Here is a 25,637-nt window from a genome sequence, read left to right as displayed (position 1 = left end):
GCAGACTCCGAGGCCAATGGTTTGGGCAGGAGCACAGGAAGCAGAAGTGATATTCACGGGGCGGGGTCTCGCAAGAGGGCGGAAATGGCTTCATGCGGGGAGCTCCAGGAGTAGTAATGGCAGGGCCCGGGCGTGCAAGGAGCGCCCGTTCGGCGGGTCCTGGAGGCTCGGGACAGCCGCAAGCGCGACGGCGGCAGCAGCAGCAGGCGAAGGGACAGCAGCGCTCGGCCTCACGGCCGGGACAGCGCAGGTGGGTGCGATCCCCGGGAGAAGACCCAGTTGGGAGCTTTTCTACCTATCTCAGCCCGGGCCCACGCTCAGCCATGTGTTGAATGAACGGAGGTGAGTGTCTCAAGTTTCTCGTGTGAGGCACGTTTCCGGTACGAGGCCACGAACTTTTTGCCTTAGCATGCGGAGAAAAATCCAGTTCAAGGCAGCCTGGGTCAAGGGTGAGGAGAGGACCGTCTGTATGTTCATGGACTCGGCACCACTTTCTTCCTTTTGTTTCTGCTTATTTGTCCTAGGGAAGGGTCTCACTCCTGGGTTATCTTTCCAGCAAAAAAAAGAAGGAAGTGAATTGCAAGCCCAAGAATCAAGATGAGCAAGAAATCCCTTTCCGGCTACGAGAGATTATGAGGAGCCGACAGGAGATGAAAAAGCAGCTCAGCAACAAGAAGAGAAAGAAGGAGGGTATGCAACAGCCCTTGCTGGGTGCCAGGGTAGCTTTGTTTGAACCCGTCGGGTTGCCCAAATCCTTCAAGGTGTTTGAGGCAGGAGTGTGGGAAGGGACAGCACCGTACTGGTTTTACAGCAGTGCTCTTTTATAATTCACCACGTTTGGACTTTTGAGATCTTATTTTTAATTATGTCCATGCAAGCGTGACTAGTCAGGAGGCGTGTGCATGAGTGTTGGATCCTCTGGAGCTGGAGTTACAGAAGCTGCCCAGTGTGGTTGCTGGTGGGCTAAACCACGCCCCTGAGGAGCACATATTCCTACTGGCTGAGCTATCTCGCCAGTCACACTGCTGTATTTTTGTTTTTGTTTTTCAATACAGGGTTTTTCAGTAGCTTTGGAGCCTGTCCTGGAACTCACGCTGTAGACCAGGCTGGCCTCGAACTCACAGAGATCCGCCTGTCCCTGCCTCCTGAGTGCTAGGATTACAGGTGTGTGCCACCATGCTGGACACTCCAGCTTCTTTGCTCACCTGTGTCGGCAGGAGCCAGTGGGTCATGAAATCACATCTGTAGGGCTGCCCTGAACTGAATAATATAGATCAGTGCTCATCCTGGTCTTTGCTTCTTGTGGCTGTAGGAGGGGAAATGGTCACGGTTGCTTGCCGATCACTAACCATTCTGTCCTGAGCTTTGCCTTACGCCTGTTCTGGGTGTCCTTTGTCCTCAGCCCAGGCGGCTTTCAAGGAGACACTGGAAAAGGAAGCCAAGGGGGAGGAAGAGACAGACATCGTTGTCCCCAAGTTCAAGCAGAGGAAGGGGGAGTCTGAAGTGGCCTACGTCCAGCGCATGGAACAGGAGGCCCAGCATGTGCTGTTCCTTAGCAAGAACCAGGCCCCTCGGCAGCCTGAGGTGCAGGCAGCTCCCAAGAAGGAAAAGTCTGAACGGAAGAAAGCGTGAGTTGAGCCTACAGACCCAGAGCTGTGGGTCCCGGTGACAAGAAGGAACGGTTCTCTGCCTTGGGTGCACTGTAGGAAAAGCTCCTGTGGCTTGGTGTCTGCTAAGACATTATCCCCAGGGGAATCACCCTTGTGGAGTGACCCCTGGGAGACTGATAGCAGCCTGTCACCTGTCCTGTAGTGGGTTTCTCTCTAGTCTGTCTTGTTTGTACAAGTTCTATACCTTCGTGGCCTGGTGTCCCTGACTATAAAGAGAAATTAATTCCACTGTCACGATGTTCAGATGCGCTCTTGTGTTGCCCATACCGATGGTGTTCAACCATTATACGCCCATTACAAGCTTGGATTCTCCCAACTTACTCAGTAACTTCCTGTTCCTGCCATCCCTGACTGTACAGGCAAAAAAAAAAAAAAAAAATTATTTATTTAGATCCGCCTGCCTCTGCCTCCTGAGTGCTGGGATTAAAGGTGTGCACCACCACCACCCGGCTCTTTTTTCTTTTTAATATTTTTGAGACAGGGTTTCACTGTAGCCCTGGCTGTCATGAAACTCATTCTGTAGACCAGGGTAGCCTCGAGCTCACAGAGACCTGCCTGGCTCAGTCTGGGCTTTCACTGAATTCGAAGAAACATTCCAACCATGCATGGTTGTTCGTGCCTACAATACCATGATCCAGGAGGCTGAGGTTGGGGGGCCTTCTGTGAGTTCAGGCCATTCTATTCTTTCAAAGATGTAAAAATATTGCTTTCTACTTCCTTCTAATATTACAGTCAGAAGAGCCAAAGCCATCGTGGTCTTCAAATGCTCACAAAGAGTGTGGTATGTCACACATACAGTACTTTGCAAGGCCTTTGGATCCAATCTCATAACTGACATTCAGTATGGAGTGTATTGTTCCAGTAGATACCCTGTGGTTCCAGGCTGTGTGGGCAATCCAGAATGTCTAGACTTTGTCATTGTTCCTTGGGGCTGAGAACTACTGACTGGGGACCCTCGGGGAGCCTGTTGGGTGCAGAGCATGGGTTTGCCTCCCACTTCCGTATCTTGCAGGCCTTGAGGTCAGGCTGACCTCTGCTGCCCCTAAGATGGAACCAGCACTTAGGAGTCTGAAGAACGTGCTTTTTTTCCCCTCAGGTTCCAGAAGCGGCGCCTTGAAAAAGCCCAGAGGAAAAGGGAGGAAAGAGCAGTGGACAGGCTGGAGCGGGAGCTGCTGAAAGGTAGCTCTTCCCACAGCAGGGACAGAGACTGTAGTCCGCACAGGGCTACATGTTTTCCCCTAGACCTCCTTGCTGGTACCTCTGGACTCTTCCAGGCTCACTACTAGTAGGCCTGAGGATGAATGAGTTCTGAAGCCCTCAAGAAAGGGTGGACGGGCAGTTAGTCAAATGCCACGGGCTCTGAACAGCAGCTTCTGTTCACTGACAGATACTGTGGAGTTTGGAGAGGTTGTGCTACAGCCTCCGGAGCTGACGGTCCAGCCTAGACGGAGCATTGGCAGAGATGCGGTACGTGGGGACCAAGTAATGCAGGGAGTGGGGTCGGTTAGGTCATTCCTGTGTCTGCTGGGGGGCTAGTGTCCTGGACTTTGAGCTGCTGAACCAATCAAAGCCCTTTGCCATCTTCTTTCTTAGTGAGTGTGTGCTACAACCTTCTCTCTCTTTCCTCAGCCCGGCAAGAAGTCTCTAATGTTAAAGATGCTTTTGGGTGCTGGTGGTGGGTCCCTGACTCCAGCTACCTCACTGGCCCGCCAGCGGATTCTGGGGGAAGAGCGAGAACGGGCTGTGCAGGCTTACAGAGCCCTGAAGAAGCTGCAGCGACAGGAAGTGACGTCTGCACACCCGCTTGGCTGTTCTTCTCAGAGGAAGCTGCAGACTTGTCTGTGATTCAGAGACCCAGAGGACCAGTCCACTGGAAACTGACCTGCGAGCTGCTAGACCCGGCAAAGGGAAAGACCGCAGATGCTTGTCTCTGGATAGGGACTTGATATCTTATTGGATAAGCTTTCAGTATGGGGTATCCTTTTAAAAGTGACCACCAGTGAATCCCACCTCATACAGGGCAAGTTCCCCTAGCACTTGCCTGAGACACAGATGGGAGGACGGGTGTTTTCCTGAACCTGGCTTCATTCTGAAACAAGTCTCAGGGAAGACAAGCCAAGACTACTGTGGAAAGGACTCAATCCCTTAATCCAGCTGATTACTGAAGCTACTGATGTGGGTCAGCCTGCTGTCTTAAGAGGCTCCCGTGGGTTCAGTGCCATGCAAGGCAGGGTAACAATACAGTGGGAGCAGATGTACCCAATGCAGGTGTGTCTCTCGGGTGGCTGGCAGTCAGCACCTTGTTTGCCTGCAGGGGTGTGTACAGAGGCCAGAGTACCCATTTAGGTTTGGTTTGGATAGAGATGGGGTGTCAGTACTGGTTGAACGCCTTGAGGTATACACATAGACACCAGACTACAGTGATAGGAAGGGCAGAGTGGTTATACCGAGAGGGTAGGAAAATGTCCATGTCCTGCGTAGCAGGCCTGTGGGAAATAGGGGCAGGCCTTCGGAGAGGACCAGGGATAGAATCTGAATGTGTCTCCCATAGTATTAAAGGAGGGAGGACCTGGTGCTGGCTCCCGGTAGTGAAAGTAGTCCTTCAAACTCATCCAAACCTCAGAGGTGCGGTCCCGCCCTAGAATCCTGGCACCTAGGAGGTAGAAGCAAAAGAATTGGGTGTTCAAAGCCAGTCTTGACTACATGAGACCATATTCCCCCCATAAAAAAATGACCTTCATGTTGACATCAAAAGAGCTAGGCTTGGGCCTTGCTTCTGGCAGACCTTCTAGGGGCTCCTCTCCAGTTGTAAACGCAGACTGCTCGTTCGTCTCCCAGCTGTCCAGACCCGAAGCTATATTAATTACAACACTGTTTGGCCAGTGGCTCATGCATATTTCTAGCTAGTTCTCACATCTTAAATTAACCCATTTCTGTTAATCTGTATCACCACGAGGCTGGTAAGGTTCCAGAGGTGCCTTTCTCCTTTGGCAGCTCCATGGCATCTCCTTGACTCTGCCTACTCTCAGTATCTCTGAATTTTCTGCCTTGCTTTACTTTGCTAAGCCCTTGGCCGAAACAGCTTTATTCATCATCCAATAAAGCAACACATACCTGACCATATATGGGACAGCCCACATCATCCAGAACAGCTGGTGCAGGAGCCCACACGGAGAGCCTTTACTCTTCCAAGTTTGCATTTTCCAGAGTGAAGTTTAATGACATTAAAGTTTACGCTCTTTGAAGTCTGGGTCCTTACTCTGACACACTCGTTCACAGCCCCAGTCTGTTCATGTCAGTGTGATGGGATGAGTGCTTAGACATGCACCCAACATTAGCAAGGGCCAGAGACCAATAAGTTGGATGCCTTGGTCATTTCATTTCCCACTAAGCAAAGGAACTAGAGCCAGAACCCATGGCCACTGTTATTAGAGCTTTTAAAGAGCCCATACCCAGTTGGGTGGTGATGGCATGCACCTTTAATCCCAGCACTCAGGAGGCATAGGCGGACAGATCTCTGATTTTGGGGCCAGCCTGGTCTACATAGTTAGTTACAGGACAGCTATAACTGTTACACAGAAAAACCTGGCTTGAGAAAAAGAGCCCGTACCCATATTGCTTTGGGTATGTCTTACTTTCTTTAACCTTTCTTAAAGAAGCCCACACCCATGCTTTAAGGTAGTACTAATTTTTTAAAAGATTTATCGCATATTCAGCGTTCCACATGGCTATGAGTCACCATGTGGTTGCTGGGAACTGAACTCATGACCTATGGAAGAGCATGCTGTGCTCTTACCCCTGAGCCATCTCTCCATCCCCTCAGATATTATCTTTTGAGTGCTTCTTTCTCAAAATACCTTTATTAGACTCCAATTCTGCTTTATTACAAAAGGATTGTTTACTTGCTTAAGTCTTCTCAAATGGATCTTGGACCTAATGATAGGGTGGAGCTACCTGTCTAATATGGTTTTCCCAGTCTTCTGATGTGGAAGAGCACGTGGCAGCTCTTGCTCCATGCCTACTCCAAGGTCAGGCCAGTCATAGCCGCCTATTTGGACTTCTGATGCTCAGAGCAGCAGACTTTATATACAGACAGGTAGGCTGGGGCATTGCCACTCACTGTTCATCAGTACTGACGAGGTGCATGTGGATATTAGGTCTTTTTTTTTTTAAATTTATTTATTATGTATACAATATTCTGTCTGTGTGTTTGCCTGCAGGCCAGAAGAGGGCATCAGATATCATTTGAGATGGTTGTGAGCCACCATGTGGTTGCTGGGAATTGAACTCAGAACCTTTGGAAGAGCAGACAATGCTCTTAACCACTGAGCCACCTCTCCAGCCCCTGGATATTAGGTTTTGATGGCATAAAGGGCAGAATACTTCGGGGTCCCCAGACTTGCCCACTTCGTGTTCTGATTGGAAATCAGGCAGCTTGATCTTAGTAATTGGCTGCAGGTTCTTCTCAGATTTGAGCCCAAGAAGGATATTTTGCCTGCATGTATGTCTGTGTGAGGGTGTCAGATTCCCTAGACAGGAGGTACAGACAATTGTGAGCTGGCATGTGGGTGCTGGGCATTGAACTCGGGTCCTCTGGAAGAGTAGCCAGTGCTCTTAACCGCTGAGCCACCTTGAGACAGTTCTTATACTCACTCACTAACTTTATATATTTTTTTTTCTGGGGAACATGGTTAGGATATCAGAAACTCAGAAGGGCAGAGCTTGTACTAGCAAAAATATCTGGGGGCTCAGTGTAGCAGTAGTCCAAAGCCCTCAGGCATAGGTCCAAAGTTTCCTGGTGGAGTCCGAGCAGCACTTTCATCTAGATAGCAGGAAGACATCCAGCCACCTGCGGTTCTGTCCTCTCCCAGTCTTGGGAACATTCTCCAGAGGTCAGATGACAGCAGTGTCTGTACACAGGGACACACCGGGCGGTCTGCTTCATCAGAATGCATCTTCTGAGGCCAGATAACAACAGTAGCCTCTGTACTCGTGCTTGCACAGATCCCTGTCACTCAGGGACACACTGGGCGGGTCTGCTTCACCAGAATGCATCTTCAGAGGCAGTCACGTCAGTCTTTGTCTCCAGGCACCGGGTCAGCCAGAATGCTCCGTCCTGTCCTGCCGTCAGCTGGTCATCTGTGTTGCTCCTGGAGCCAGAGCAGTACGGCTGCCAAGCCAGTGCCGTCCCTGGCACTTATTTCTGCTGCGGTGATGTTCTGCTTGGCACATGCAATGATGTCTGGAAGCCTGATTAATGACTTCATCTCCTCCACAGTCATGTAACAGGGAAGGTCGCTGTGGTTAAAGAAGCACTTCATAAGAGAATGACCCGCACAGATTTGCCCTACCTGCAGCTGCACCTCCCCACTCTGGATCCCATGTTCTAGGCTGCACTCATGGAGAGTAACCCCTTGGGACATCATCATCACCTCCTAGACCCATACATTTTATTGAAGAGTATCAGGACCGAGGCTTTTGCAAGTTCTTCTGCAGAAAGGAGACCCAAGAGCTGCACGCAGGATGCAGAGAGTTGGGTGGGGTTAGAGGCATCCATCACAAACTAGGAAAAGGAAACATAAGCTAAGGTTTTCCTGGCCAACCCTCCACCTGGGCATTACACATGTCACTCAGGAAGAGAACACACAACTTTTTAAAATTTTCATCTATGATGCTAAGGTCGAACCTAAGGCTTTCAGTAAGCTAGGCAAGCACATGCCTGGCCCCAGAGTGGCTTTTAAGCCAAAGGTTTTGGAAACGGGCAGCAAAGGGAAGTTGTATGAGGATGACTTGGGGTCAGTGGTGTCTTTTTAAGTGCATCAATTCTCCATCCCAGAATTTGGAGCTCCTTCCTTGTGGGGATGGGACCGACTAGGAAGATATAGACAGGTTGGACATACTCGGGTACCAAGACATAAAACACTGGGCCTTCAGCAAGCCCTCGTGGAGTCTGAGCCCTGTTGAGGAACTCAGACCAATGCTTAAGAGCAAGCAATGCAGCCTAAGTACTGTTTCCTCGAGCAATCACCAAAACCCTATCCCATAGCAGGATCTGCTACTCGATGGTTCCGGGTGACCCACACATTGTTCTCAAAAGAAACTCGAAGTACTGACTCACCAGGAGTGAATGACAGTTTCCATAGTAACTGGACCAGATGGGGCTCATACAACCCCCGAGCTCTCGGATGGTGATTTTCCTGTGGGCCACAATGTCAGTAAGGTTGGTGCCAACCTGTATTTAGGAGGGAAACACGATGCACAGAGATAGCTGTGCCACTGCGAACTCCTGGGTGGTAGCACTCCGCGATGTGTATGGGGGAGGGGGCGGAGAGATGGTGGCTAAACCTCGATGGTTAGTGACAACTGTCCAAGCCCTTCAGCAGAGCTCGCCACCAAGAAAAGCAGCTCTCTGGGGACTCCAGGTTATGGTCAAGCACAGAGCTGGGCCCTGAGGGTGACAGCAAAATAAGTCCCTGGGGAGAGGAGAGAAAAGTGCCCACGGGAAGGCGGGCTCCGGGTTCCCTGCAGGCTCACCGGTTCTGTGCTGGGAATCCCCTCCGCGGCTTCCACTGGAGAAGCCCGAGGAGGGCACGTCAAGTCGCTAAGGTAACCCGTGTGACCCGAGAGAGGCGGATACCTACCGTGGGCCGCGTCGGCGGAGGGTCCCCCAGGTCGCCCTTGCCATTTCCCGAGCTCAGCTGTTCGGGCGGTCAAGGAGCTGAGTGCGGCAGAGGACGGGTTTCCCGTCCCGAGGAACCCCGGTGAGTCCCCCGCCCTGCCCGGGGCCCGGCCCGCTCACATGGTGCGGAAGGATATTCTGCAGGCGTTTCACCAGCAGGGTCTTCCCGACTCCTGCAGCCCCCAGCAGGAGACACATCCCTGGTCCTCCGGGTCCCGGTCCCTCGGAGCTGAGACGCCGAGAGGCCCGCCTCCGCCGAGCTCTCATTGGCTAGACCTCTTGTCCGAACTGTTCATTGGTTAGTCGCGCGGCCCAATGGCCGCTCAGAATCAGCGAGCATGCGCAGGGCCTCGGCTTCGGGCGGCATGGCGACGTGCGCCTGCGCGCGTGAACCCCGAAAGGCGGAAGCGGAAGTTGGGGGGCGCGTCAGCTCCGAAAGAGGGAGCGCCCGCGGCGTCGGTCCGGAGCGGGGTCGCCATGGGGCGAGGCAGCGGCACCTTCGAGCGTCTCCTAGGTAACGCGTCCGCCAGCCGGCTCGCCGTCAGCTCTCTCGCGCACCCGCCAGACCCTGCCTCCATAGGTCTCAGGGGAGCGGGCCGGCCGCCCTGCACGGCCGCCGGCCTCCCGGGAGCACGACACTGTTCCCGGGCCTCGGGTGTGGCCTCCGGCGCTGTGCACCGCGTCCCGTGGGTCAAGTGAGGGCTGCTCTTTGGTAGTCCGCAAGGACCTCGCCTCCTCCGGGTCCGACGGCCCGGAACCGATTGGGCCAAAGTCCTGAGTCATGAAGTGTATGACTCAGGTCCTAACTTCATGCGGGTCGTTTGACCCTAATGCTTGGTCGAAGCCTGTGGAACCGATACTGCCCTCCTTAAACCTTTTCGAGCCCCTTGGGAACTGCTTCTAGGACCCTGTTTATTCCTTGGGCTCTGAAAGTGTCCCTGGGTTTTGGAAGACATTTTCTCTCCTTGTTGAAGGTGCTTGTTGATCCTATTTGAGCCTCCTGGAGAGTGTAAATTTTAGGAGGGAAAATGGGTTTGCGTGCTTGCATCATTCCCGCAATAAAAGTATAGTGTGTCCTCGAACAGGCGCCAGAGTGCTTCCATAGTCTGCTCATTTCCTTTCGAACTAAGGTTTTCAAAGGGATTGTGGAAACATTTTTCTTATTCTCCCCTCGGGGAGGTTCGGCACTTCAGGTACCAATCCAGTAATTTGCTGAATCAGTGACAAAGTTGGTGTGTCTTGGGGTAGCTCACCCTTGTGGAAGAGAGGGGATGAGGATGTGAAGAGTGTTAGCTGGGGAATCCAGAGATCTCTCCAGCCTTGCCCGGCTAAGAGCTAATATAAAGGACAAACCATCTCAACGATGGGGCTCTGAGGGCCAGGTGACCCTGTTGTTGTGCATGCCGTTTCGAAGTGCCCAGCAAGCTGTGATATAGGACATTCATGCCCCTCTGTTTTACCCTTAAAGGGGATGGAGGCAGTGCCTGTCTCCTGAGGGTTTGTGGGAACTGAATGAATTCAGAGCTTGAAATGACAGCTGATCTGGAGCAAGCACAGCAGCCATGAGTCTCTGTAATTTTTGCATTATTTGCGTCTTGCACGGGGCGGGGGAGTTGCCATTTCCAGGATTGTCACTGTGCTTCAAGAGGATTGTCTGTTCAGTTCAGCTGTTTAAAAAGAGGGAAATTGCTAACCTAGGAAACACAGCACAGTGGGTCCCTTGAGTGACATCTCTCTCCTTTAGACAAAGCCACCAGCCAGCTTCTATTGGAGACGGACTGGGAGTCCATTCTGCAGATCTGTGACCTGATCCGACAGGGGGACACACAGTAAGTGAGCAGGGCCTGTCCTGTAAAGCGAGGGGCAGTCACATATGATGCTGACATCTTTTGGTGCCCACTCCACTTCAGAGATTAAGTTGACCACGGGAGTTTCTTTGTAAGTTTGTTTTTATTTTTGAGACACGGTTTCTCTGTAGCTTTGGAGCCTGCCCTGGAACTCAATCTGTAGACCAGGCTGGCCTCGAACTCACAGAGATCCACCTGCCTCTGCTTCCCTAGTGCTGGGATTAAAGGCGTGTGCCACCATCACCTGGCACCACGAGAGTTCTTTACGTAGACAATTGCCTTGTCTACATCTGGGTGTTTTGGTGTGTTGGGACAAATAAAACTGTACAGTCTGGAGATATTTAGAAGTCTGAAGGACCAGGATGGTGTGTGGAAGCCTGGGCGTATAGTTAAGCTGGTCGAGTATTTGCCTAGCATGTGTAAAGTCCATGTGTAAAGCATGTGTTCATCCCCAACACAGCATAAACTAGACATGATGGCACTGCCTGTAGTCACAGCACTTGGGAGTTGAAGACAGGAGGATAAGTCCAGAGCCTTCCTTAGTTACACATTGGACTGGAGGCCAGCCTGGGCTACTTGAAACCGTGTCTCAAAAAACAAAGATGGCAGAGAGCTTTCCTCATCTTACAGAGACGTTTCCCCTCCTTCCCTCTTACTGCTGTCACTAATGCTTTTTTTTTTCTTTCAGAGCAAAATATGCTGTAAATTCCATCAAGAAGAAGGTCAATGATAAGAACCCACACGTGGCTTTGTACGCTCTGGAGGTAATTAGAGCCCTGCTGCAGTGTCTTTTGGTCCCCATACTCAAAGATCTCTTCTTTCTGTTATCCGGCAGCCATGCCCACTTTCCTGGACACAGAGCTACTAGTGAATCCCTCTAGCACTAAGTACAGTTGCGAGCATTGCCATTGAGTTGGCGCCCTCTTATGGGAATAGGGGAAGTATCAAAAATGCTTATGTGTCTGTAGTCCGAACATACACCCATGAAGGATGGGATGGTCGTCACCTTTGACCACAAGATGTTGTCAGGGCCTGCAGCCTATCTTTGAGTGCTGTTTGGGGTTTCTAACAGGTTGAGTGGACTCAGAGGCCTGTTGTGGACTGTCTTCCAGCAGGAAGAAGGCCCTGTCCTGGACACAGCTAGGCCTTTTTTGTTTGTTTGCTTTTTGAGACAAGGTTTCTATGTGTAACAGCTTTGGCTGTCCTGAAACTCACTATGTAGACCAGGCTGATCTTGAACGCACAGAGATCAACCTGCTTCTGCTTCCCGAGTGCTGGGATTCAAGATGTGCGCCACCACCACCCAACAAACTAGGTCTTTCTCTTCCTTGGGGTTTTCAGGTGATGGAGTCTGTGGTAAAGAACTGTGGCCAGACAGTCCACGATGAAGTGGCCAACAAACAGACCATGGAAGAGCTAAAGGAGCTGCTGAAGGTGGGTTTCATAGTCTTGAGGGAATCCGGAGTCAGGTAGAGTGCCAGCTCTTCTAAGTGTGTGTCGCCTACAGAAGGAGGAGGTGAGGGTAAGAGTAGCGGTCCCTGTGAGTGCTCTGTGAGTCCAGACCAGGCCCGGGGAGAGACACTGTTCTTGGGCCAGAGAAGACTTCCGAAGCAGGGCATGGGGCTGAGTCCTCAGGACTGTGGGCAGAGGTGGTCATGGAGTATCGTAGGAGCTTGGGAAAGAGGTTTGGAGTAGCACATTCAAGAGTGGGAGAGGTCTGAGCTGTGAAGGTGCAGAAGTTGGAGTTTAGGTCTATCTGTGGCTGGGCCAAGAGGGCAAAATGATAGAGCAGGAGCTGCTCCAGGGCGGGTGGAACTCACGCCTTCAACAGAGGAGGAGAGCTTGCTGGAGCCTTGTGAGATCGTCCCCAGGATGACCTGAGGCATCGTCATGTGGATTGTGATGCAGCTGGGTTGGTGGGCTGGGCAAAGTGATGCTGTTTCATGTGACACAGCACCAGGCTTTGGTCTCATGGGAAGCTTCACCCTCACCCCATGCTGCTGAGAACCTGTCTCGGGCACTCAGCTCTTAGCTGACCCTTCTAACGTGGGGCCTAAATCAGACTTTTGTTGCATAGCTGGAGGAGGGCAAAGCGTCAGGCGACCTCCCTGCTCTGCACCAGGCTGGTCTGCTTGGAGAGAAGCCGGATCCCAGTGTAAGAGCTGTTGTGTCTCCTTGAAGCTGCTTGACCTGTGTCATCAACAGAAAGTGTCATGACCTCCCTAAGAGGGTGCCAAGTGTAAGGCTGTGCTGTGGCTCACAGGGCCTGAGCCTTGTGGAGAAACGTCTGGAGAGGACATCCCTGCCTCTTTCAGACAATGTCTCGCCTGGTGCCTCTCAGAGGCAGTGGAGCCCCAGGCTGTAGTGATGGTGCGGACCTCAGAAAACTGCTTTTCTGGCCGAGGTCCATGCAGAGGTGGAGAAGGAGTCATGACTGTAGTCAAGCAATACAGCTTCTGGAAATTCTCTGATTTCTGTCAGGATTAAGAATTGTGACTCCAGGCTGGAGAGATGGCCCAGAAGTTAAGAGCACTGGCTGCTCTTCTAGAGGTCCTGAGTTCAATTCCCAGCAACCACACAGTGGCTCACAACCATCTGTAATGAGATTTGTTGTCCTTTTCTGGCCTCCAGGCATACATGCAGGCAGAACACTATACATAATAAATAAATAAATCTTTAAAAAAAAAAAAGAATTGTGCTGACCCTGCACAAGTGTAGATTCTCAGGAGGGTCGCTCCTGAGAGTGGATGGGTGCCTGGCAGCCGCCCAGGCACTCTCTCTGGCCTTTGTGCCAACTGTTTCTACTCAGAGCAATTGGTCTTGCAAGCTGCCTCTTCCCTCTGAGACCTCAGACACCTCAAGTCTCCTGTAGCCCTCCCCACTTTCTTCTTGCTCTACAGAGGCAAGTGGAAGTTAATGTTCGGAACAAGATCCTGTACCTGATCCAGGCCTGGGCACATGCCTTCCGGAATGAGCCCAAGTACAAGGTGGTCCAGGATACATACCAGATCATGAAGGTTGAAGGTAAGTTAGAACCGCCCAGCTCCAGGCTGGGAACACGACAATTAAGCTAGATTGTCCTAGTGATAAGGGGGTGGGGGTAGACTGGTCCTCCTGAGTGATTGGCAGTGAGGCTAAGGAGCTGGTGTTCCCCAAACCTTGGAAAGCCCCATGGAGGGAAGTCCAGCTCTGACAAGGTCCTGCTTTCTACACCTCCACCCACAGGGAGGCAGTGGCCTATGTTTTCAGTCAGGAAACAGTAAAGTCTGCTGACAGGCACACCAGAGGGTTGTGCTTCCTGGGGGTAGCACGGATGAGCAGTCTAGGAAGACCTCTCAAGTGAATTGGGTGGATTTTAGGAGTTCTGAACACCAAGAGCAACCACAGGGCCTTGGCACCTTTTTTATTTTGTTTCTCTTTTATGTTTATGGATGCTTTGCCTACGGTATGTCTGTGGACCACATGCATGCCTGGTATCCCTGGAGACCAGAAGAGGGTGCAGGATCTCCTGGGGGCTAGGCTTACAGATGGTTGTCAGCCACCATTTGTGTGTTGGGAATCAAACTGGGGTCTTTTGGAAGAAACAGCCAGTGCTAAACCACTGACCTATCTCTCTATCTCTGCCCTGGCACCTTTTGCAGAGGACTCCGATTCAGACCCTGGGGTCAGAGTACAATGTACCTGCTGGAGGGGACAGTAGGGTGGTTCATGCCAGAGGAGCAAGACTAGAATGTGCTATTGCTGTGTGTGTGGCAGGAAGTTATTCTCAGGTTTTTGGCCAGGGCATGATGTCTGAAGGTCTTTTCTCAAGTCCCCATCTGCATTCCTTGAGATGTAGCAGCCCTTGAGAGCTGTGGGGTTTCCAGAGAGCGGGCAGTGAATTAGGATATTTGGTGATACTTTGGCCTTGGAACTTGGAGAACTCTAGTGTCCTGTCCTAATCCTGTTAGTTTTATCTGATGAGGCAGACGTCAGGAGTTAGGAAGTGGTGACCAGAGAAGGAGCCAGTGGTAGCTAAAACCTTTTCTTCCTAGGACATGTCTTCCCGGAGTTCAAGGAGAGTGACGCCATGTTTGCTGCAGAAAGAGTGAGTCCTGGCTAAGCTCTGCTGATCAGTCCAGGAGCTTTTGGGAGGGTGGAGGAGGGAGGTCCTGGGGTTCTTTCTTGTTTGGGGTTTGGTAGGGATGGCTCATTCCTTTTATCCCAGCTTTCCAGAGGAGGATTGCTGTGAACTCCAGCACATCTTGTGCTGAGTATACGACGAGACCTGACTCAAAAGAAAGAAAATGTGAAGCCTTGGGGTTTTGCTGATTGTAAAGCCCTTGCCTGTTATGACTGAGGCTCAGGGTTCAGCACTCAGTACTGTTTAAAAAGAGGAAGGAAAGAAAGAAAAACAAGAGACTGAATTTCTTTACACACCTTAAAGCTAGGCTAGCTGCAGTGGCCCATACCTGTAATCTCAGAGCTTCAGAGGCTGAGGCAGATAGATCTCTGAGTTTAAAGCTAGCCTGGTCTACACAGTGAGTTGCAGGACAGCCAAGGCTACATAGAGAGACCCTGTCTCAAAAATACAACAAAAGAATCCACATCCACCAACCCGGGAAGTGTCAGGAAGTGTGTTGGGAGGAGGTCATGTGGTTTGGATATCACTAATTTGGGACCTCTCTGAGTGCCTTTCCTGCCTGGGACATGGGGTAAGTTGTGCCATCTCTGGTCACTTGGGACGAGAATGTTATGTGATTGTGACTATTGTCCCCAGGCTCCTGACTGGGTGGACGCTGAGGAATGCCACCGCTGCAGAGTACAGTTTGGGGTGGTGACCCGCAAAGTGAGTATCCCCCACCAGGGACTTGAGTGTTCAGTTCATGACCCTGCCATCTTCACAAAAGCCATGCACCTTTCTTGTGATCTGTCTCTTCTGCTCCAGTCTGGTGGTTTTGGAAGTAAATCCAGCTCAGACCTGGGGTATTTGAGGCAGGAGTTTGGTGTTTGGCCTCTATAATGATGAACGAATATTTTCATTTGAAGTTTGCCTGATGGGCAGGGTCCAGCTTCACCTTGGGGATCTGAACATCCCAAGCTTAGACTGAGGTCTGAGTCAGGGCCATTCTAGTGTTTCTCCTGGGTTGGGCAAAGACCCTTTCTTTCTTTTTCTTTTTGTTTGTTTGGTTTTTTTTTTTGTTGTTTTTTTTTGTTTTTGTTTTTGAGACAGGGTTTCTCTCTGTAGCTTTGGAGGCTGTCCTGGAACTGCATCTGTAGACCAGGCTGGCCTTGAACTCACAGAGATCCGCCTGCCTCTGCCTCCCAAGTACTGGGACTAAAGGGGTGTGCTACCACCACCTAGCCTGTTGTTTATTTTTAATTTCTCCAAATGGTGGCTGAAATTGAGTGTCCTGCAAGCCTCCCATCTCTTTTGTTCTACTTGTCCCTACTCCCATTCACACAAGGGAGTTCTGGCTGGTGGGCAGTCAGCGTAACCGTAACCAGCGTCACTGGACCTGTCCTGCTTTATCTCACAGCACCACTGCCGGGCATGTGGGCAGATCTTCTGCGGCAAGTGCTCTTCCAAGTACTCCACCATCCCCAAGTTCGGCATTGAGAAGGAGGTGCGCGTGTGTGAGCCCTGCTACGAGCAGCTGAACAAGTGAGTGTAGACTCCTGGGCCCCTCTCAGGCTCCTGAAGTGGTCACAAGTCTTAAGGCCATCCCGTGTAGCTTGCTCGGGCAGCCCCACCACCCCAAATTCTGGGACAGGTGGTGGACAGAGTGACATGGTCCCACAGTGGCCTAATCCACATAGCAGGTTCCAGATCAGCTAGGTCTACGTGAGACTCTGTCTCAAAAGAACCAAAAGCAAAGGACAAAAACGCTTGCAGAAGAGGGTCACAGGTGGTACAGAGATGTGTGTATGCATGTGTACATGGGAACATGTCTGAGCCCCTCACTTGGATTTCTCAGTTGCGGTTGAGAAGGAGACATAAGTGGGCGTGAGTGCTAATGCTGTGTGTGCCTGTGGAGCTCAAGGGAAACTTTGTGCAGTTGATTTTCTTCCTCTGGGGGTCAAACTTAGGTCTGCCATGCTTGCTTTCAAAGGAACTTCATTCCCACTGAGTGGTTTTGATGGCTCTGAAGTGAGTTGTGTGAACTTCATGGTCTTCTATGCTTGAACATGTCTAATGCCCATTCCAAAAAGGCAGATGGTCTGAGAAGTCGGTGCTGTATTGTCACAGGACATGGGATGTTGTGTTGCCAGCACCTGTCCTCTGGGTATTCCAGTTTGACCACTGTCCTAGGAAGGTCCTTTGTGGCTTCTTGGTCCCTGTTGGGATCTGCCAGGGTTTCAGAGTATATTTTCTGTATTATCGTACCTCGCCAGTCTCCTTAACCAGGACAGTGTTTTTAGCCTGTTAGCTGTGATGCACCTGTCTCCAGGGTCTGTCCCTCTGTTGGAATCTACTTCTACTTAGTGCTTAGCTTGAGAGTGTATGCTTCTGGTGAGAGCCCCAGGCATGAGGCTGTGTCCCTCTCCTATCTGTCACTGATAACCTTTGACCAGTTGGGTGAGGAAGCTGCTCCCAAGGAAACCCTGGTTTTGTTGTTCCCCTCCCCCCTTTCTGTTTCAGAATACACTAACATTAAATTGATAGTTTGCTTTTCAGTGAGGTCTACAGTTTTGAGAAGCTTCACATCTAGTCAGAGCCAACATCACAGAAGCAGATAAGAGAATGTGCTCCCAATCACAGTTCATAGCAGGTTCCTTTCTTTTTCTTTTTTTTAAGATAAATTTCTTTATTTATAATTATATGTGTGTGCCTGTGTATATACATGTGCAGGTATGTGAAGGTGCCTGAGTAGGCCAGATTCATCAGATCCCTCTGCAGTTGGAGTGGCAGGTAGTTGTGAACTGCCCCATATGGGTGCCAGGAACCTGATGCTCTGGAAGAGGGAACATGCCCATAACCCCTGATCCATCTCTCCCCCAGTACAGTGGACTTCTTACGTCCAGTTGGTCGCACTGAACGTGCCCGTAACCTCTGAACCATCTCTCCCCCAGTGCAGTGGACTTCTTACATCCAGTTAGTCACACTGAACGTGGAGGCACATCACTTGTACAGGACACAGGTTTTGCTGAAAGGAGCTCTTTTGTCTTGAAATGGGAAGTGCCTTGATCGCACATGAGGCTTGGCCTTGGCTTTGCACAACTCTTTTCATCTGTCAAACCCAACCCTTGTTCCATAGAGGTCCATTCCCAACCATCATGTCCTATAATTCTGGCTGCTCGGCTTCCCTCCTCCCCTTTGTGTGTGGACATGCTTTAGCATGTTTTTTTTTTTCTTTAGAAATGACCATGTATGGGTAGAAATCCTGAGTATGTTATATACATGTGGCCCTCAGCCACACTTGTGGAGAAATCTCTGCTCTGTTATCACTCTCCAGAAAATTCCTGGCCTGCCTGGACCTTGATGCCCTTTCTGGCATCTTCTGAGGGAAGGTCCATTGCTGGTCATGGTAGGTGCAGTCGGCAATGTCTATAAAGGTTGCTTTAGAGAGCCCCTTGCTCAGCTCAGCCAGGAGAGGGCCTGACCTAGGCCAAGTGACCCACTCGTGTTCTGCAGCTGGCTGAGGGGCCAGGGTCTGCCATTCCTTAGAGTGTGGGCATGGAGCCACATGTCCCTGTCGGACCTGCATTGTTGGTCTTTGGAGATGGTGTGAGGAATCCCTGGGAGGCTGGTGTCAGTGTCTGGTCACTTACAGTGTCTCATCTTGCTGCAGGAAAGCGGAAGGAAAGGCTGCCTCGACCACAGAGCTGCCCCCAGAGTACCTGACCAGCCCTTTGTCCCAGCAGTCTCAGGTGCGAGGCCCCTCCCATCCCTAGAACACTTCCTCACCTCTTCCCTGGAGCCCGTCTCACTTCACCCTGTCTGCTTCAGCTGCCCCCAAAGCGGGATGAGACGGCCTTGCAGGAAGAGGAGGAGCTGCAGCTGGCGCTGGCCCTCTCTCAGTCTGAGGCTGAGGAGAAAGAGAGGATGGTAAGCCATGGGGCGCTATAAAGGTCACCTTGAGTTTCCACAGCTGTTAGAGGGTCCCAAATACTTGACAGGAGTTGTGTGAAGGCTCTGTGCCTTAGCCTGTGCCACACGCTCCCTTAATGATGTCTGCTCCTTCCTGGTCCTGCTTCAGAGACAGAAGTCAACATACACAGCGCACCCAAAGGCAGAGCCCACACCCCTGGCGTCATCTGCACCCCCAGCCGGCAGCCTGTATTCCTCCCCTGTGGTGAGTTTTGTCAGCCAGGCTGACTTCACCAGGGAGGTTCTGCTGGTTTGGGGCTTTGTTGTAGGGGTACAGAGGACACCGAGAGAGGCCCCTGCCATGGAGACACTTCCTTTCATGTATTAAGTATTACAGATCTGACCTTCTGGAGACCCACCTCACTCCCACCCTCAATCCTGTAAAGGGGGTGAAGATGTGGCAGATTTAGAACTTCTCCTGGAGCTCTGGAGAGCTCTTCACAGTAGCCAGCCACTGCTGGGGCCCGAGCTGGAAACAGCCCTGGTGCCTGCTAGCTGAGGACACTCTTCCTCCTCCTCAGATTGTGAGCATGGCCCACACACTAGGGCGTCACTGTCAGTGTAAACTACTGGCACCTGCCCTAGGAAGTCAGTAAGGCCTGACCGGTGCTGCCCTGTAACTTAGTGAAGTTAAAGATTGATGTGAAACGTGATAGTTTCATGACTCAAGATCTTAAAATTATATTGTCAAGAAGGAAAGTGAATGCCAGACCCAAAGGCCCTGAGAAGGAAAGGGCTGGCAGGTGCTAGACGGGGTTAGAACATTGACCAGCCCTGAGGGCGACTGTCCTTTGATGCCATCTGGGTCCCTGTGTGATTTAGTGCTTGGGGATCACATCACCCCTTCAGCCTGTTGCTCCTCAGACTCTGCTTGTCTCCCCAGAACTCATCAGCACCTCTGGCTGAGGACATCGACCCTGAGGTGAGTGGCACAGTGTGGGGCTACCCTCTCCTGTTCCCTGACCACAGCCATAACTCCCTCTCTCCTTCATGGCTTTGCAGCTTGCACGGTACCTCAACCGGAACTACTGGGAAAAGAAACAGGAAGAGGCGCGGAAGAGCCCCACACCATCTGCCCCTGTGCCCCTGACGGAGCCAGCTGCCCAGCCTGGGGAGGGACATACAGCCCCCAGTAGCATGGTGGAGGTAAGAGGCTCCTCTGCACTCCTGACTGTCAGTTCTTAGAGCCAAGTGTGAAGCCAACCAAAGACGCCCTTACTCTCTGATCTCTTCCAGGCTCCTCTTCCAGAGACAGACTCTCAGTCCATAGCTCCCCCCAGCGGCCCCTTTAGTGAGGTAAGCTCTGCCTTCTGTCCTAGTTGGAGGGCTATGTCAGAGCAAGGAGTCTCAGGCTCCAGCTGCCCTGCAGTCCTTAGTGTTCCAGAGGAGGGCCTCTCTATCCACCAACTTCTGAGCTGGTGCCAGTCATACCCAGGCAGAGGTTTCTCCCCAGCTCTGCGCTGGTGAGCAGTGTCCTGGTGGACGGGAGCCTCAGGTTGTATTTGTTGCTTTGTGTGTAGAGCAGGATGCCGACGACGCTCACTTGTCAAGCAGGTTAAGGACTGGATCATTGTCCATGCCAGGCTCTAAACACAGTGGGCCACGCCTATCTGCCAGCCTGACACCTTTCCAGGGACACTTCTAGGCTTAGCAGGCGTGGTGTGCACCCCTGGCGTGGTGTTGCTCAGCCACCTACTTTGCCTCTCCAGCAGTACCAGAACGGGGAGTCAGAGGAGAGCCACGAGCAGTTCCTCAAGGCCCTACAGAATGCAGTCACCACTTTCGTCAACCGTATGAAGAGCAACCACATGCGGGGCCGCAGCATCACCAATGACTCAGCTGTGCTGTCACTCTTCCAGTCCATCAACAGCATGCACCCGCAGCTACTTGAGCTGCTCAACCAGCTGGATGAACGCAGGTGTAGGTGTCCAGGTGCCCTGCAGGGGCTGCTTCAGCTCCCACAGGCAGTAGGCTCGTGAGCCCCGCCCGGTGGTTAATTGTTCCTGGGGTTTTGTGAGACCCTGGGCTCCACTAAAGCTCTTGGGAGGTGGTCCCACTGGTGGGGTCTGCTCTGCTCCTTTCTATCTACAGCCCTGACCAAGCAGAACAGAAACCCATACCAACTAGGCCTCCAGGCTGTGAGGGAGTTGAGCTGCCCTGTTCTCTGCACACAGTGTACTATGAGGGACTTCAGGACAAGCTGGCACAGATCCGTGATGCTCGGGGAGCTCTGAGTGCCCTGCGTGAGGAACACCGGGAGAAACTGCGCCGGGCAGCCGAGGAGGCTGAGCGCCAGCGTCAGATCCAACTGGCCCAGAAGCTGGAGATCATGAGGCAGAAGAAGCAGGTGTGGCACCTGACCTGGCATATGGGTAGGGGAGGCCTAGACTGGCCTGACGGCCTCCTGTCTGTTGCTGCAGGAGTACCTGGAGGTGCAGAGGCAGTTGGCTATCCAGCGCCTGCAGGAGCAGGAGAAGGAGCGGCAGATGCGCCTGGAGCAACAGAAGCAGACTGTCCAAATGCGCGCCCAGATGCCTGCCTTCCCTTTGCCTTATGCCCAGGCATGTGCTGCCCACCCCACCTTGCCCCTCCTGGGCCGAAGACAACGCCTCTGACTGTTGGCTCTTCTTTGTTTCTAGCTCCAGGCTATGCCCACAGCTGGGGGTGTGCTCTACCAGCCCTCAGGCCCAACCAGCTTTCCTGGCACCTTCAGCCCAGCAGGCTCAGTAGAGGGCTCCCCAATGCATGGTGTGTATATGAGCCAGCCAGCCCCAGCCACTGGCCCCTACCCCAGCATGCCTGGCAGCACAGCAGGTAACCTTGCCAGCTTACAGAAGGTCGTGACAAAGCGTTGTCCAAATTCTTTAAGTGAATATTTTTCTACAGTTGTTTTTTCCTGTCCTTATGGAAACACATGTTCATATATACACACAACCCCTTTCCTGATCTGTTCTAGAGTGAGGGGCAGGTGAAGGCCCTTCACCCACAATGCATTTCCTAAAGTCAGGATGTGCTCACAGGTGGGAGACATTGGATCACAGCAAGAGGTCATTTTCACACACTGCCCAGGGAAGACGTCTGTGCTAACAGAAAATCCCCTTGTTGCTGTCAGTTAGGCTGTTGTACCTTGTTCTCTTCCAAACATTGCCCATTCAGTTTGTGCCACATGGTCCTGACTTGAGCCCCTCATGAGCACGGTCCTGTAGTTGGCAAGTTGCCTTCAATTTGGTTTGTCTGGTGTTAGTACTTGCTGGTGCCGTGGACCACACCTTTAGTCAGAAAGGCACAAGATGGAACTTTGGCATGTGAGGTACACTGCATTGCTTGGATCCCTGCTAACTGAGGTGGGCTCAGCAGGCATCTCATCACTTCTGTGTGACTGAGACGGGTTCCACGGTCATCTCATCTGTTTCCATTATCGACAGGTACCATTTTAGAAAAGACCTTGAGACTGGAAGTGCCCTGGTCTCAGACTCCTGCATCTTCTAAGTTTTTCTTGAACTTCTGTTTGCCAAGTAGTGCCTTTCTCTTAGCCATCATCCTTCCTCTGGAAGGAGGTACTTGCCCTTTTCTGCTCTTGTCATTTATGTAGGTGTGAACTTTCTCTGTGTAGCCTTGGCTGTCCTGGAACTCACTCTGTAGACCAGGCTGGCCTTGAATTCACAGAGATCTGTCTGTCTCTGCCTCCCGAGTGCTAGGATTAAAGGTGTGCACCACCACTGCACCTACAGATTTCATTTTAAGATTTTTACTTTTTATGTGTGTTTTGCCTACATCTGTCTGTGCACCATTTGTCCTGGTTTGCCCACAGAGGTCAAAAGACACCTTGGAACTGGAGTTTCCAATGATTGTGAGCCATCTACCATGTGGTTTCTAGGAATCAAATCTGTGTCCTCTGCAAGAGCAAAAAGAGCTCTTAGCCACTGGCTAGCTCTCCATTCTCAGAGGGGTTGTTGCTTGTTTAAAGACTGTTTTAATTTATTTTTTTATTATTTATTTGTTTATTTGGTTTTTCAAGAAAAGTTTCTCTGTGTAACAGCCCTGGCTATCCTGGAATTCTCTGTAGATCAGGCTGGCCTCCAACTCACAGAGATCCTCCTGCCTATGCCTCCCGAGTGCTGGGATTAAAGGCATGTGCCACCACTGCCCCATTATTTATTTTCTGAGATAGGGTTTCACTATGTAGGCCTGGCTGGCCTCGAGTCAGAGGTCCCCCTGCCTCTGCCTTCTGTGTGCTGGAATTAAAGTGTGTGACATGGTGTCATGTTTTTCATTCTGTATATGTTTTCTGTGTTTCTGTCTGAGTATGTGCATGTAAGTGCAGGAACCTTCAGGGGTCACAGAGGGTAGCTAGAGGAGATTGTGAGCCACCTGACATGGGAGCTAAGATCTAAACTTGAATCCTCTATAAGAGGAGTGTGCTGTGAGCGGTGGTGGTGCACACTTTTAATCCCAGCCCTTGGGAGGCAGAGGAGGCACATATCTGAGTTCCAGGACAGGCTACACAGAGAAACCCTGTGTGGAAAAACCAAACAAATAAAAGAAGAGTGTGCTCTTTTAATTACTGAGCCATCTCTCTGTCCCCGTTTCTTTTGACTTTAATGCACATATTATTGTTGGTAGGACCCATGTGAGTCTGCCAGCCACTTCTGTAACTTTGACTGGCCTGTCACTCTCTGACCAGGGAAGCTTGGTACGCTGCTTGGCTTGTCCATTCTTCAGATCTCTGGGATTCTGCTTCCTCTTTGTGGGGACAGCCATTAGAAGCAGTATCTTAGGCTGCGTATGGTATGTGCAGCTACAATCCAACACTTGAGAGGTTGAGGCAGGAAGACTCCCAAGTTTAAGACCTGTGTTCCACACAAACAGTGAAGGCATGAATTCCTAGGATGTGTTGACAGTTTCTAGGTCACAGAGGATCTCGTAGAGTGTTTATGTGTGGCGTGCACACTAGTTCACTCTAGTTCTTCTCATCCTGACAGCTTGGGGTGTCCTTCGTTTCCCCTGTATATTGGTTCATTTCTGTCACACGTAGTCTTTCCTGGAATATTAGCCTGGGCTATTGTAGAAGAAGGTGTTTGTCTTTATTCCTCTCATCTGAATTGTGAAACTCCCAGTTATGAGCTCCAGGAATCTCATGTCAGCTCTCCCTGGCCCCTTCCCTTCACTGCGACTGCCCCGTGTTTCAATGCAGTTTGAAGGGTGGGGGTGTGGTTCAGGTAGAGCACCTCCTATCATGTTCAAGCCCCTGGTTTCAGCCCCCGGTGCTACAAAAACAAAAGTAATTAGGGTCATTTTTTTTTCTGCTTTAGTTTTCTTTTAGGACCTACTTCCCCTTGTTGGCTTTACCTACCTTTTATAAGAAGTGAAACATGTACTTGGTTCTAAAAGTCACAACAAAAGGAAAACCCCAGGAGAGGGCATTGTCTCCCCACTCGTCCTTCCTGACCTAAAGCAACTCATCTTTCCTGTCACAGATCCCAGCATGGTCAGCGCCTACATGTACCCGGCAGGCGCCCCTGCTGCACAGGCAGCCCCACAGGCCCAGGCTGGGCCCACCACCAGCCCTGCCTACTCCTCCTACCAACCCACTCCAACCCCAGCCTACCAGGTATGTGGGCAAGGTCACCCCCTCTCCTCTGCTCCCAGACCTTGCCTGTTCCCTCACTTCCCTCCTTCCTTCCATAGACTGTGGCTTCTCAGGCCCCGCAGAGCCTCCCAGCCATCTCCCAGCCTCCACAGACCAGCACCATAGGCTACATGGGGAGCCAGCCAATGTCCATGGGCTACCAGCCGTATAACATGCAGGTAAAGAGACCTAGTCTCTGCTGGGCATAAGATGGGTTAGCAGAGGACACGTCCTCCCCTCTAGGACCCTCAATTTTTCTTTCTTCAAGCAGAAGGGTCTGTGTCCTTCTGGTCACAGACTACTAAGTGTTGGGCTCAATCTTACTCTCCACAGAATCTCATGACCACCATTCCAGGCCAGGACGCATCTCTGCCAGCCCAGCAGGCCTACATCGCAGGGCAACAGCCCATGTACCAGCAGGTGAGCCATCTTCAGGCCTCTTCCCTGACCCTCGAACCCTTGCACTAGGTTTATACCCAGGGGCCTTTCTCATTCATCAGAATGAGGACATGCAAGTCAGTGCAAACCCGTATGTGCATGTGCTTGCAAAGCAAAGACAGACTTACACCAGCCTCTTGAGTGCCTTGGCACTGTGGGTTACTCTGTGCTGCAATGAAGCTTGCTGTAAACAGAAGCTCTTGTGTGTGGAAAGAAGGGTGATGGTGATTGTCTGCTCTTCCTCTCCAGATGCCACCTGCCACTGGCCCTCCCCAGCAGCAGCCCCCTGTGGCCCAGCCACCACCTACACAGGGACCGCCAGCCCCAGGCAGTGAAGCCCAGCTCATCTCATTCGACTGACCTTGAGTCCAGTACTCACCACCCAGAGTAACACTACGGTTCACCAGGAACCACCCATGTGTCTAACTAGCCATTTCCTCCCTATGACTGCCCTGTAGTGTCCCTTCTCCTGTGAGCAAGGGGTGGGCCTTCTCCCTTGGCCCTCGTCCCTGTCCTCAGTGGTCTGGCTCCTTGTCACTGGCTCCCTGCTTTGATCCTGATGCAGTCTGCCTTCCCCAGGGCTGGGACTCTGCAGGGCAGGTAGGACCTCCTCTGGGGAGTGCTGCTGTGTGGGGCCTGCCACAGGCGACTGCTGTCCCAGAGTCTGATGTGAACTGTGGTGTCCAGGCATGGCTCTGGTGCCCTGGAAGAACCGTGTGGCTCCTGCACAGTGCGGGTGGAGTCGTCAGGCATGTCTAGCTTCCCTACTCCTCCGTTGTCATCTCCAGTGCAGAACAGTGATAATAAAGTGTATTTCAAAAGCTGTCGTGAGTGTTTGGTGCGGCAGCTAGCTCGGTTTTGGACCAGAGTATGAGGGTACTCTTCATTGCAATAATCTGCATCAGTCCTGGAGTTTGGGGGGTACTGGGTGAGAAGCCTTGGATGGTCTTCTTGCTGTTGGGCACTCTGTATCGACTCCCGTGGCACAGAGTATCACCCAGCAGTTGAAAAAGGGTGCAAAGATGGGCTTTTACAGCCTCAGTGGAGCAAACCACTGCTTACGGTTTCAGTTCCAATATTTCACCCTGGAAAACACATTTCAGCCTGGTTTCTGGTGAGGACATCCAAGCCGTAATTGTCGAGCTTTCCCTTCCAGCTAAGCGTTTGCTTTGGCTGTGCATTCAAACCAGGGGGAACAGGTATGCGCTCTGCACGCTGGGGAAAGCGTTACAGGCTTCTAGAACAATGGATTGGGCCCTTCGTTTAGGCTTGGGGCACTGGATCCCTGGGTTGTAGCGTTAAT

At 51.7% G+C, this 25,637-nt stretch overlaps 3 protein-coding genes across 8 annotated transcripts; 2 read left to right on the top strand and 1 right to left on the bottom strand.

The window, feature by feature from the left end:
- Positions 1-16: 16 nt before the first annotated feature.
- On the top strand, positions 17-4,915 carry Ccdc137 (coiled-coil domain containing 137). Of its 2 annotated transcripts, none has more exons than XM_085694258.2 (6): positions 17-342; positions 557-690; positions 1,403-1,628; positions 2,767-2,849; positions 3,058-3,137; positions 3,300-4,915. In XM_085694258.2, the coding sequence occupies exons 1-6, from the start codon at positions 17-19 to the stop codon at positions 3,513-3,515; spliced, it is 1,065 nt and encodes a 354-aa protein (XP_085550384.2). In that variant the 3' UTR covers positions 3,516-4,915. The 2 variants fall into 2 exon arrangements, with proteins under 2 accessions (XP_085550384.2, XP_048285242.3); XM_048429285.3 differs by having other exon boundaries at positions 94-250.
- A 596-nt stretch (positions 4,916-5,511) lies between these two features.
- Positions 5,512-8,639, bottom strand: Arl16 (ARF like GTPase 16). Of its 3 annotated transcripts, none has more exons than XM_048429280.3 (5): positions 8,487-8,639; positions 8,312-8,370; positions 7,789-7,902; positions 7,103-7,233; positions 5,512-6,968 (listed from the first exon to the last, which is right to left on the bottom strand). In XM_048429280.3, exons 1-5 carry the CDS (start codon positions 8,614-8,616, stop codon positions 6,806-6,808), a joined length of 597 nt encoding a protein of 198 aa, XP_048285237.2. In that variant the 5' UTR covers positions 8,617-8,639; the 3' UTR covers positions 5,512-6,805. The 3 variants fall into 3 exon arrangements, with proteins under 3 accessions (XP_048285237.2, XP_048285238.2, XP_048285239.2); XM_048429281.3 differs by having other exon boundaries at positions 7,118-7,233; positions 8,487-8,638; XM_048429282.3 differs by lacking the exon at positions 8,312-8,370 and having other exon boundaries at positions 8,470-8,617.
- Positions 8,640-8,718: 79 nt separating this feature from the next.
- Positions 8,719-25,157, top strand: Hgs (hepatocyte growth factor-regulated tyrosine kinase substrate). Of its 3 annotated transcripts, none has more exons than XM_048429370.3 (22): positions 8,719-8,863; positions 10,094-10,178; positions 10,885-10,960; positions 11,538-11,630; positions 13,097-13,220; positions 14,231-14,283; positions 14,956-15,024; positions 15,716-15,840; positions 17,969-18,047; positions 18,127-18,225; positions 18,377-18,472; positions 19,151-19,189; positions 19,270-19,413; positions 19,504-19,563; positions 19,980-20,187; positions 20,442-20,614; positions 20,688-20,828; positions 20,907-21,081; positions 23,745-23,878; positions 23,956-24,075; positions 24,230-24,316; positions 24,584-25,157. In XM_048429370.3, exons 1-22 carry the CDS (start codon positions 8,827-8,829, stop codon positions 24,692-24,694), a joined length of 2,328 nt encoding a protein of 775 aa, XP_048285327.2. In that variant the 5' UTR covers positions 8,719-8,826; the 3' UTR covers positions 24,695-25,157. The 3 variants fall into 3 exon arrangements, with proteins under 3 accessions (XP_048285327.2, XP_048285326.2, XP_048285328.2); XM_048429369.3 differs by having other exon boundaries at positions 19,977-20,187; XM_048429371.3 differs by lacking the exon at positions 8,719-8,863 and adding an exon at positions 9,095-9,323 and having other exon boundaries at positions 19,977-20,187.
- Positions 25,158-25,637: the final 480 nt, after the last annotated feature.

The sequence above is a fragment of the Myodes glareolus genome, chromosome 9, assembly GCF_982192425.1.
Source record: "Myodes glareolus chromosome 9, mMyoGla1.1, whole genome shotgun sequence".
In the NCBI taxonomy this organism is placed as follows: domain Eukaryota; kingdom Metazoa; phylum Chordata; class Mammalia; order Rodentia; family Cricetidae; genus Myodes; species Myodes glareolus.
This window is presented reverse-complemented; position numbering and strand designations above follow the sequence as displayed.